This window comes from Natator depressus, chromosome 17 (assembly GCF_965152275.1).
Source record: "Natator depressus isolate rNatDep1 chromosome 17, rNatDep2.hap1, whole genome shotgun sequence".
NCBI lineage: Eukaryota > Metazoa > Chordata > Testudines > Cheloniidae > Natator > Natator depressus.
The window spans coordinates 1,320,858-1,333,513 of NC_134250.1; the positions used below are offsets into that span (position 1 = coordinate 1,320,858).

At 41.7% G+C, this 12,656-nt stretch overlaps 1 protein-coding gene across 1 annotated transcript in view; it reads left to right on the forward strand.

Moving 5' to 3' along the window:
• The first annotated feature begins 72 nt into the window (after window positions 1-72).
• The window catches only part of FOXN1 (forkhead box N1), a 24,162-nt gene continuing 11,578 nt past the window's right edge, over window positions 73-12,656 (forward strand). The window contains exons 1-5 of the mRNA XM_074974256.1: window positions 73-195; window positions 1,550-2,053; window positions 6,236-6,346; window positions 10,870-10,997; window positions 12,265-12,361. Of these exons, the coding sequence (XP_074830357.1) occupies window positions 73-195; window positions 1,550-2,053; window positions 6,236-6,346; window positions 10,870-10,997; window positions 12,265-12,361 (963 nt within the window). The remainder of the gene's footprint in view (window positions 196-1,549; window positions 2,054-6,235; window positions 6,347-10,869; window positions 10,998-12,264; window positions 12,362-12,656) is intronic.

Below are 12,656 nucleotides of genomic sequence, written 5' to 3' on the forward strand. Positions count from 1 at the left end.
GCAGATATACACTGATATTCATTGTGATTTGGTTCCATTTCAACAGGATTTCTTCCTGGCTGGGACTTGGTAATGGTTTCATTGCTTGAAGATCAACCTAATATTAAATTCTCTTCTTCGGACAGTCTGGAAAGTGACCAACAAGACAACCTCATGCAGACACAAGGGGACCCAAGCTCCCCAGCTCAGCAAACTGTGAGTAAGACATGAAATCTCTTTTCTCCTTTCCAACAAGGACAAGCCCAGCTACAGTGCTTAACAGTTGGTGTACTGGGACTCAGCTTTGTCCATCCAAAGAAATAACACAAGAATAAATTCAGAACTCTTTATGGCAACAGATGGCACCAAGAATGCTGAATTGGTGTACAAGAGCAAACATTTAAATTATATTTCTGAAGTGTCAAAAGCTTACATATGGTGCTGAATTGTAAGCCCTATGGTAACTCTTCTAATGGACTTCATTACTCAGGTACAAAAATAGGCAACTTACCTCTAATAGGAATCAGTTATTTTACAACTAGTGATGGTTTTGAAGTGATTTTTATACTGTTTCCTTACAGAACCATAGAAATTAGAGATTCAAAGGATTAACCCATCTTGTCCATCCCCTGCCAATGGAGGATATCACCAAGTGCTTCAGACTTGATTGTGACTTTAAATCATGAACTGAAAGAAATTCTCTGGCTCTTACTGCTCACATATTCAAACTTTCAGCTTGCTAAAAAAAGAATGCTGTAATGTTATAGCTGACGATTTTGGCATGTCTGTGTCCACCACCTGGTTTGGTACATTGCATTCAACTACAGTGAAAGCAAATATGATTCCATCATGAAAATTCCAGGTGGTGGATTAACAGTATAGTTGTCCAAACAGCTTGGCACAACTACCTCTATGATTTTATAATCCTTCTTTGTGAAACAAAAATGGCCTACCTGCAGACATGTTTTGCTTGACTGAAGAATGAAAAGAGAAGGACAGTTATAAAATAATATTAAAATTGGTCTTCATTCATCCATCAAGCCAAAAATGGCCTGGAGTTGGATTTGCTTTTTGGAGGAGTCCCTGAATGAACAGAATTTCTCTGTGAAAACCAGATTAGCACTGACTGCTGTTTAGTTGCAAGAAATGCTCAAACTGGCATTACACATCAGGATACATCAGCTTCCCCTTAACATCTCAATACAGTAGCTGACTGAACTAAATGAATACCCTTGATTGTCACAGCAGCAATGGGTGTTAGTGCGACTAAACCATTCAAACTGGATGTGTATTTAGAAAAATTAAAAACTAGGACTCTTGACAAACAAGTTCTTATGTAGATTAGTGATCACTGAAACATTACAGGTTTTTTATGACATGCTGCAAATTCTTCAAGGTCCCTCTCTCTGCAGGGAACACTGTATTTTCATGCAGATTTCCCTGAAGGATCTTTCTGAATCTGCAAGTCCCTCCTTGAATATACTTCTGTAGCCCAGTGTTCACTGTATATTGAAAGTACCAGCTCTTGGAGTTCAATGGTCTTTAAATGTATGTAAATTTTGCCTTGCAGGATAATCCCAGTTTCAGTTGCCAGTCATATGATCCAGACAGCAGGACAGAAAGAAAAAGTTCAGAATCTTCTCACAGCCCAAGTCCCTCTTCTCCAACCCAGGATCAAATCCATGGGAGATTTCCTGCCAACCAAGGAATTCACTCTGGCAAGTGCAAATTTAAAGTCTCTCCCAACGCTGAGAAATTCAGAAGGTATAGCTATGAAGAAAGCACTGCAGGAAACTATGGCAGGTTCCTCAAGAGCAGCAGGAACCCCTTCCATCCTTATAAAAGGGAGTTCAGTGAAGATGTCTTCCAAGAAACTCATCCAGCCCTCACACTGGATAGTAATTCCTTCAAAAATGCAAGAAGCGTTGAGGGTTTTGAAGAGCTACCAGGATCTACAGGCACTGGAGAGTCAGAGTCCTTTCCCACACATATTCAGAACATTTCCACAGAACCGACATGGTGCAACAATCTCCAGTACAACCCCACAGGCCAAGATCACAGTTCCCAAGTCATGGTGAGTTACCATACTACAGAGGGCTATCATCAGGGTCCTCAACTACTTTTGGGAATAATTCCTGTTATCCATGGCATAACTGAACCAACAATTAGGGTATGTCTACACTACGAAATTAGGTCGAATTTATAGAAGTCGTTTTTTTAGAAATCGTTTTTATATGTTCAAATGAGTGTGTCCCCACAGAAAATGCTCTAAGTGCATTAAGTGCATTAACTCGGCGGAGTGCTTCCACAGTACCGAGGCAAGCGTCGACTTCCGGATTGTTGCACTGTGGGTAGCTATCCCACAGTTCCCGCAGTCTCCGCTGCCCATTGGAATTCTGGGTTGAGATCCCAATGCCTGATGGGGCTAAAACATTGTCTCAGGTGGTTCTGGGTACATATCGTCAGACCCCCGTTCCCTCCCTCCCTCCCTCCCTCCCTCCGTGAAAGCAGCAGCAGACAATCGTTTCGCGCCTTTTTTCTTGAGGAAATGAAATTCAAAAGTTCGCCGTTCTTTTCCTGTCTACCTGGCCAGTGCATCTGAGTTGAGAGTGCTGTCCAGAGCGGTCACAATGGAGCACTCTGGGATAGCTCCCGGAGGCCAATACCGTCGAATTGTGTCCACAGTACCCCAAATTCGACCCGGCAAGGCCAATTTAAGCACTAATCCACTTGTCAGGGGTGGAGTAAGGAAATCGATTTTAAGAGCCCTTTAAGTCGAAAAAGAGGGCTTAATCATGTGGATGGGTGCAGGTTTACATCGATTTAACGCTGCTAAATTCGACCTAAAGTCCTAGTGTAGACCAGGGCTTAGTCTTTCAAAGTTGCTGGCAAGAGTTCACAACAGACATCTGTAACACTTTTGTTGCAGTTCCCCTTGCAACTCCCTTTCCTCAATTAAAATTAATTCTTAGAAGTCCATAGAAATGATTTCCCTATAAACCCAATATGTGGACCTGAAATATTCAACTTTCCTGACAACTAAGATTCAGGTAGACCTAACTGAGTGGTGGCTCCCATTTAATTGGCATGCTACCATGGAAAATTGTACTGCTGTACGGCATTCACAAGGCATGTTCACAAATTGTAATGTTTCATTTCAATTCTATAGGCAGCAATAAATAGGCTTTAGGACAATCTAAGATCAGATTACTATAAGGAGGTTTGGGCTGTTTATATTTCATGCATGTTTTACTTGCTTTGAGATTAATAAAAGAGTAAATATAAGGAAAGGTATAAAGTCTGTAAACTCCTTTAAATTGCAACTCTTTGAAATCCATTATTTCAATTAAGAGCAGGTTTCCTCTCTACATTTTGTCCACTGTTCATCAGAAAAAGAAAGTTTTAAGGCAGAACCCTAGTGACAATGAAAAGACGGTTACCTACCTTTCATAAGTCTCGTTCATCAAGATGTGTTGCTCATGTTCATTCCTATAGGTGTGTGCGCATGCCGCGTGCACGATCGTTGGAAATTTTTACCCTAGTGGTACTTGTCCGGTTGGCTGTGGAGCCCCCTAGAGTGGCGCCTTTGTGGCGGTGTATATAGGTCCCTGCCGACCCGCCGCCTGCTCAGTTCCTTCTGACCGCCAGTGACAGTCGTTGGAGCAACTGGTCTCTTGCTTTGCGTTTCTTAGCATTTTTCCATGTATAGAGTTATTACTTTTCATTAGATTGTTAGTCAGTTGTATCAGCTGTAACGTTTTAAGTTGGGGGGTTTCCACCCAATATTTTCCCTGTCACCGTGGCCCCAGGGGTTCAAGCCATGTGATAGGTACAGTAAGCCTGTGCCCAGAGGGGATCTGCACACTGCTTGTCTAAAGTGCCTGGGAGAGGGTCCTTTGCAAGACAAGCACACCATCTGCAGAGGCTTCAAGCCCAGAACTAAGAGGGAGAGAGACTATTGCCTCAAGCTTCTCTGGATGGAGTCTGCTCTACGGCCCCAACTGGCTCAAGAGCCAGCACTGGCAGCCTCGGTGCACAGCACACCGGCCTTGGTGCGGGACATCTCGGCACCGAGGAAGAACTCACATAAGAAGCATCGGCACCACTCCCCCACACGGAAGGCCGGCTCATCAATGCGGCACTGTTCACAATCCCCAGCCAGGGTCAAGTCTCCTCCAAGCAGCCCCCAGCTCGAAGCCGAACTTTTGAAGGTGCACCAGCCCAAATCCTTGCCCTCCCTTTGTGAATCATCTGTCCCACTCCTACCATGCCTGGTCCCAGATTACTTCAGATCGCTGGGTCCTGAGCATGGTAGGGGTGGGATATTCTATCTAATTTTGTGCCCTCCCACCTTCCCCGTCCCGCTTCAGGGACCCCTCTCACGAGCAACTCCTGCTACAGGAGGTGCAATCACTCCTCGTGCTGGGGGCAATAGAGGAGGTTCCTCAGGAGTTCAGGGTCAGGGGGTTCTACTCCCAATATTTCCTCATCCCCAAGGCCAACGGTGGGCTCAGATTCATATGGTTTCTGACTTACCTGAATATGCTGGTGAAAATAAGATGTGCATGTGACCTTTTAATAATGACTTTTAATTGTTTTTAATTTGCAGTTCTCTCTTGTAAACTTGAAAATTATATTTCCATATTTGTTCTCAGCCTGGCTATTCCTCTTATGCTGCTGAAGCAGAAGGGTAGTTCCCTTTTCTCACTTATACACTATAGTAGAACATCAGAGTTACGAACAACAGAGTTACAAACTGACTGGTCAGCCACATACCTCACTTGGAACTGGAAGTATACAATCAGGCGGCAGGAGAGACAAAAAAGAGTAATACAACACAGTACTGTTAAACGTAAACTACTAAAAATAAATGGAAAATTTTAAAAAAATTAAGAAGTTATGGAAACTGTTTCTGTGCTTGTTTCATTTAAATTAAGATGGTTAAAAGCAGCATTTCTCTTCTGCATAGTGAAGTTTCAAAGCTGTATTAAGTCAATGTTCAGTTGTAAACTTCTGAAAGAACAACCATAACATTTAGTTCAGAGTTACGAACAACCTCCATTCCCGAGGTGTTCGTAACTCTGAAGTTCTACTGTATATGCATTCCTTGGAATAGTGCTAAGTGGTTAAAAGACACTGCAAAGCCAGTAGGAGAACACACACATTTTTGATATATAACACACAAATATCAGTGATAATTTTTAAAGTGATGTAGCAGATTTAAAAGCAGATATTTAGAACACTGAGGTTGCCCTACCAGTTTGCATTGGTTGGTAGAGAGCTCAAATCTGTGGTTTAATCAAGTTGCCAGGATCATTTAAATAATGCCAGCTCTGTGGTTATTAGAAATTACCCCACTTACTCACATATTATGTGTTTAAGCTATTGATCAAATCTGTCCATCAGTCTTTATAACAACTTTATAATAGAAAGCAAAATGTAGGTTGAGCTTCTCTCTTTTTCTGCGGTAATCTCCCTAAATGTATTGCAGCTCTCCATTCAGTCTTCACTCGTACTGGATTTTGCTTGTTATCTGCTGTTACTGCTGGAAGGATAGACAAGCATTTTGAATATTCTTACCATGTCAGCATCCCTGAGGCAAGTCTGTAGGACTCTGGCAGTGCACTAAGTGTGTGAAATCCTAGACAGAGAGATGGGCAGCAGGGGAGAGGCCGAAGCTGCTGAAGCCTGACCAACCTACCTGCCTTTCTTGGCAGTTTTAGAGATAGCTCCTATTCTACAACTAGATTTTCTATAGCAATCAAGCTAGCTGATGCAGTCAGTCTAGTTTGATTTTCCTCTGTAACATGTTTCTCCATATTTTTTGATTCCCAACTCTCCCTCCAGCTTTGTGCATTCCTTCTATTGACAACTGGGGGGGAGGGGGGGAAGAGGGGGAGAAGGAGTGAGAGAGAGGCAGAAAGACCTAAGGAGTGCGGGTTATTCTGGTCGGTAAAGAAAAAAGGACAAACAGAAATGATCATTTTCTGGATTTTTCATGTTTGTGTTAGAGGATTTTAACAACAGCTGCTTTCTTTCTAAATAGCAACTGTACAAAAATCAGTAAGAGGATGTTCCTTCTAACAGCTCCAGCAGATGAAATACATTCCTGTTAATACTTCTTGTCTGAGTAGAAATAAGTCCAAGAAGGGCAGAGAAAACATCCAAAGGCAAACTGGAGACAGTAACTGAAAGGTTCAATGTATTTACACGTCTGTTGTTTTCTGTAATAACTCCTTATTTGAATATATTTCAGCGGGATTCAGAGGTCAAGCTTAAGACACCTCCACTGGAAGGGCAGCCCAGTCTGTACTGTTACCAGCCTCCAGTGCAGCAAATGTACTGCCCCTCACACCCATTTCACCAGGTATGTGCAATGTGTGGACAACTGAATTAACTGAATGTCCTACAATATACTGGTCTGGTGACTCTGACTATAATACACAAGAACTGGGTGAACAGTATCAACTAATTCTGCATTTGCTGGGAAGTTCCTACATGAATAGTCTCATGTTGCTTATGAAAAAACTGTCAAGGAGAAATAGAGATAAGTGAATTTTAAACACAGTTACACAGAAAAAATAGCCTATACAAATGATATGGTATTGCTTATTTAGTCTCTTACAATGATTCCTAGAGAAAACCAGTTCTGTTAACAAGTTAAAAGATTTTACATTTGTAACTACCAGCTCCGTCTAAACCCTGGAAACCCACTGTACTCTGACAGTTGGAACAAAAATAAAATATATTTAATGTACCCTCAAACAAAAATACACATAGAAAAATATTTTAAAAATCTGGGTAGTCCACACAGCTTTAAACAGCCAAGTGCTGCTACAGCTACAAATCACCTTATCTGTACTTGATTGCCATAAATCATTTATTTTGCAGCTTTCTCACTATTATAGTATAAACCTCCTAAGATTTGCAGAAGGGGAGCCTACCTCCTGCAGATTTTAGGAGGTGCACAGATGTAGGACACCCCTTGAGTAAGTGCACAAACTCCTGGAGAACCTTAGATGATTCCTTGGGGGTCTTCTGAACTTCTAGCCACCGTGAGACTTTGCGCTCTGAACACCCACAGCAGGTCTCGGGAGGCTCATGGACCCCTGACATAGGTATTAGGAAGCTCGTGGCCCACTGACCCCTATAAGCCCTGCCTTAGCATGTTCTTGGGGAGCTTCCCACACCCCCATAAAACATAAAAGGGGCTATGGGTATCCCCACCCCAGCCACATCCTCACAAGCCTTGAGAAGTTCATCAGTGCATCAACACCCCTTGGCAGGCTCTGTAGGAAGGAACAAACCTATTAAGGTGTGGTAGGAGGTGGTCAGGGATGGCACCTGTGAGATTCCTAAGGCTCAGGTGGAGAGAGGGTTTAGTGAGCCTCCTGAGGTACACAGTCTTGCAGATAGCAAATCTATGAAACCATGTGTTCCTATTACTATTACCCTTGTCTTCCCTCTGCCTCCACTCCCTCCATTATGTTCTGTACCTACCTATTACCCTTTGTAGTTAATTAGATTATAAGCTCTTTCAGGACAGAGATTGTCGTTTACTGCATGTTTGTACAACACCCTGCACAATGGGGCTCCAGTTCTGGCTGGGGTCTCTGGGCTCTACCGAAATTCTATTAATTAACAATGTGGAGGTTTGTCCTCTCCTACAGACCTCTGGAGGTCCACAGGACTGGGGCATTGCCCACCATATCTTTTGCCCAGCCCTCCCCAAGACACCTGTTCTCTGCAGCCCCCAACTGCCACACCCTGAAGACATCCTATAGTGTGCAGGAGCTGAATACCCTTCCAACAGACCTTAGGAAGTGTGCAGGAGCTAAATATATACAGGGAGGATTTGGGAGAACAGAAGCCTTGTGAAAGATGACCGAGAGAACAGGAGTGTTTCTTCTACCCTGGCTATGTATAAGAAACCTGGCTAAGGCACAATGGCACTCCCTAGCATGCTGCTGTATCTCATTGGAGCCACCAACTAGCAAAAATTAGCTCCTCAGTTCCCAACAAGCTAGGTTGATATTACAATTTTAAATCTTAATAACTTTTAAAATAATTTTCTCTTTGGTTCTCCGAACTTGTTTCAACCTGAAGAGTTCAGCAAACCATAATTTCTCTATGTGACTTCTTTTTTTAAGCTATAAAGTGGCAAAAAAAGCATTAAATTATTTTTTTTAATTCTCACCAACAGCTCTTTTTTGGTTTCATAATTCATGAGACCTTTGCCTGATTAACCTCAAATTTAGTAGAAAAATTGCTCCATCCATTGGTAGTCCGAATCTACCAGTGTTGAAGTGATCATTCCTTTTTTGTGGAGTGAGTCCAAAGCCAGACTTACAATGAAAGCAGCTATGAAGCAGCTATATAGACAGTAAAATCAGATTTCAGCCTGCTGCCATGGCACCATTCTGCCTCCACATCATTTAAATATACAGCCACACACTGCATGTAACTTTAGCAGAAACACCATTTTGGCTGCTAATTAATCTGTACATTCTCTTCATCTTCTTTATTTCCTATGAAGGCAGATACCCCATCCCTTTCCAGTGTTGACTTGATGCCAATATTGTTACTACATGTTGGCATTAACTGAATTTAAAAAAAAACTACAGTGTAACCTCTGAAACACAGAAGGGAGTAGCTGAGCAAGACAAGAAGGGAGTAGCTGGGCAAGACACAACAAGCACTACATGAAAGGAAGTCTCCATCCACCTGTAGGCTGGCACTGTGACAAAACTCTCACATGTAGCAGGTTGCTATTATAATTTTCAGCATTTCCCTTTTTAAGTTAATATGATAAAGGTAATGGCAATATATGCTAGTGCCCAGAGATGAAAATGACAGGCATGAGCAGCGGAGGCTGCAACAGGTAGAATTACTGTCCAGCACCAGACACTAAGGTGTGAGTGCCGCATATGATACAAAGTTTGGGAGAAATACTATTGTAATGAAATGCAGTCAGTCTTCAGCAGAGCAGAACCACCACCAAAGCTTTACCCTGCAAACCTTAACTGGAGCAGAGCAATTTGGCTTGCTAAAAATGGAACACAAGCAAATGGGGCCTTTAGCCAGACAGAAGGCTGTCCAACTCGTGCCTCACATCTCAATATAGAGGTGAGAGGTCAGCTCCCTCATTAATTCTGCCAGTAAGATAAAATGGTCTCCCCTTCCCCTTTAATGGGCACAAGATAGAAAAAGACTCATAAGGAAACACCTTCTTATTGACCTGAAAGTAATAGCAGACATGCAGCTCTTACTGAAGTCACCCACCCACCATAAAACATGGACACCTTTCATGCCAGTTATGCCATGTTATAACCAGTACAAGCCCATCATACTGGACCCTTCCCCAGCCGCCAGTCCCTCAAGAAGGAGCAATGAAACCAATAAAACAGAAATAATCTTTAAAACACACAGTTCTTGCTTTTGGTAATGACATCACAGTCATTTCCATCTCAGTCTCCTTTGCTTCCAAAGAGCCACTGAAACCAATAAAATCAAAATTACTGTATAAACGCCCAGTTCTCTACCCTGGTAACAACTTTGAACCCAGGAGGGCAAGTCAGACACCTTTGGAGGTGTAACTTACGGCAGTTCCAAGGGCTGTATCTTTGCCCAGTATGTCTGTTACTGGAGCAGGGCACAGGAAAGTGGAGAAGTTCTCTATGTCCTGTTTCTTTCACTCTTGTTTGTCACTGTCACAAACAAGTTCATATGTTCAGTATGTTTCTCTATATGGTTCTGGGGAGATTGCACCTGGAATAATGCATTCAGTTCTGGGCAGCTCAGAACAAAAAAGGCTCTGGCAAACAGGAGGGAATTCAGAGAAAAGCAACTGAAGTTACGAGGAAACTGGAGGAATTGAACCATTAAAAGTATAGCTTGAGGGGACATGATACCTATTGGCAAATATTCAAAGTGTGTAAACAAGGAGCAAGGGAAATTATTGGTCCAACGAGATATTAATTAGTAAGGATAGGATAAAATTAAGAAAAGAGAAATATAAGCTAAATATAAGCTAAATATTAAGAAAAATTTCCTGACAGTGAGAGCTGTTAAACTGTAGAATAATCTCCCAAGGGAAGCAGTTAAAACCACATAGCATGGGACTTTTGAAAGGAGACAGGATAAAGCATTAAAAGGTGTGCAACTGAGAATACTCCTGCATGTACTGCGCAATAAACTAGATGGGACCTATTAATGGCAGTTTGTTTTCCCATGTCCAATTTGCATAATTTTGTTACAGCAATATCATCAAAATAGAATGGCCATTGATTCAATTATTTACAATGCTCAGAGTTCAAGTCTCAAAAAGAAGCTCAGTTTCATGTTCCTAGGCTGTTACTGACTGGACAAATGAATTGCCTGATGTTTCTCTCAGGGCAGCGGAAGAAGATGCTTTCCTTATTTTAGGATTTATTTGTTTTCATGTGTATTCTGACACCACTCATCCTTTAGAAGTTGCATCATCATGACTAAATTTAGTCAGCAAGCAAGGAAGGCTTTGTTGTGCTTATTCCTATGGCGCAGAATGAATTTGCCCCATTGGGCTTCTGTCTTAGTTTATCTCATCTCCACTTTTAAAAAACATTCTTTCTTATCCCCAGAGGTTTTTTTAGTAGCTTTAATCTTTTGTCTTATTTTAGAGTTTTAGTCTTTCATGGTGTATTTTATTGTTTGAAGTATTTCATGCTGTTTTGGTTTTTTTTAAATCTAATAGTTAATGCAATATTTTATTTTTCTGTGTAGCGCCATATTGGGTTGGTGGAAGTATCCTCTGAAATAAGTTTATTGCTACTATTAATAAAGACAGTTTCTGGGAGTTTCTTGCTTCTTTTGCTTTTAAGTCAATTAACTTGTCTTTTTTCATGTTGTCAGTATTCCTCAGGAGGCAGTTATCCTGTAACCTATATTACCTCATCACACTATCCTTACCAGAGAATCGCTCCTCAAGGGAGTCAAGAATCCCAGCAGCCTCTGTTTCCTAAACCCATCTACTCCTACAGGTAACTAACTACCTGTTTTTTTTTTCCAAGTCTAAAAGTTAGGGGAACCATGCTATTTAGACCGCAATACAGAATTTGCAACATAGTGCTTGCTCCCATTTGTCTGAAACTTACGAATCATGAAATGTCCTAGATTCTGGAGCAAAGATAGAGAGAAAATCATATGGAAAGAAGTTCACAAACACTTCACACACTTTTGAGCATGTAAATAAAAAACTGCAGTATGTGTGTGTGTTCGTGTGTGCACATACACACTCTTCAGTTTTAATATATAAAATATATAAAATTAAATTAAGTGTTTGTTATCTCACGAATATGGGGCTCCTGGCAACCGATGGTCTTTTCCAGGGTATGAAATAATGCTAATTCTTTTCTGCTGAATGTGGGCAATGAATGGGAAAGACATGGAATATGTCACTCACACACACACACACACACACACACACACACACACACACGCTCTCTTTGGAAACACAAGAAACAGCTGGTAAGCAATGTTTTCTATGAAGTTAGAGTGTTTTCCTTGTAACGTATGGGCTTTTTTTTTCCACTCTTGTACCATCTGCTTTTTCAGTGAAACTAAACCCTATGGCACTAGTGCTGCCTCCAGAGTCTTCTCAGTCCCCATTGTCCTGGAGTATTTGAAATAAATCTAGCTGTCCTGCACGCATGAGCTCCTTTGGTGACCATATAACCTGTATTAGGGCTTTACACTGCCACCCATTCCAGTGTGTGTGTGCCATCCACATAAAATCAATAGCAAAGACCCTAGTGGGAACTCTTCTCCAGATGACAGTTTGCCAAAGTAAACTACTACAAGTTAACCTCAAGTTTAAGCCCTTTGTCATTGTCAGTCTGACATTCCCCATAGAGTCTTTAGCAGCCTACACATTTGAGCTCAGTGTTAACAAATACATGCACTGGCAAGACCCACCAAACTAAGTTTGAAAACCTTGGACCTGATCCTACACTTCATTACACTGGTTTTACACTAATGTAACTCAACTGAAGTTAGACCCTCTATGTGTATGGCAACAGTTACCGCTGAAATCCTTATACAACATAACCGATAGCCAGGGAATTACTTGTAACAGCCTCATGCAGCCTTTAGAATCACCAGGATTCATCTTATTACAGGGAAGATCAAACAAAGGAGTTGCATGTGCTGTAAAGTTCTGTCTTTTTTTCTATTACTGAGAAATCAAATAATACAGGCTGAAATGTGAAGCTATCAGTAAAGGTCATTGTTTCTTCTTTGTTCCCAAAGCATCCTGATCTTCATGGCGCTCAAAAACAGCAAAACAGGGAGTCTCCCGGTCAGTGAGATTTACAATTTCATGACGGAACACTTTCCTTACTTTAAGGTGAGCTCATCATTTTAAAAATTGCTTTCAATACCTTTCTGCTTCCCCATTTCCTTGAGATCTGCCTGTCAGCACAGGGTAAGAGACCAGGTCCATTCTACTGAAATGGATAGTTTGCTTGTTAGAATATAAGAGTAATATCTAACCATTGTCATAGTATACGTCTCCTAGCCCTTTGGTTTTCAAACTGGGGTGGGGGTGGGGAGGTGAGGTGGAGGGAAGTGTAAACACACTGTGGTTATCAGGGGCCACAAGCAGCACAGAGCACAGACACTTCCAACTCAGCTGCATCTTG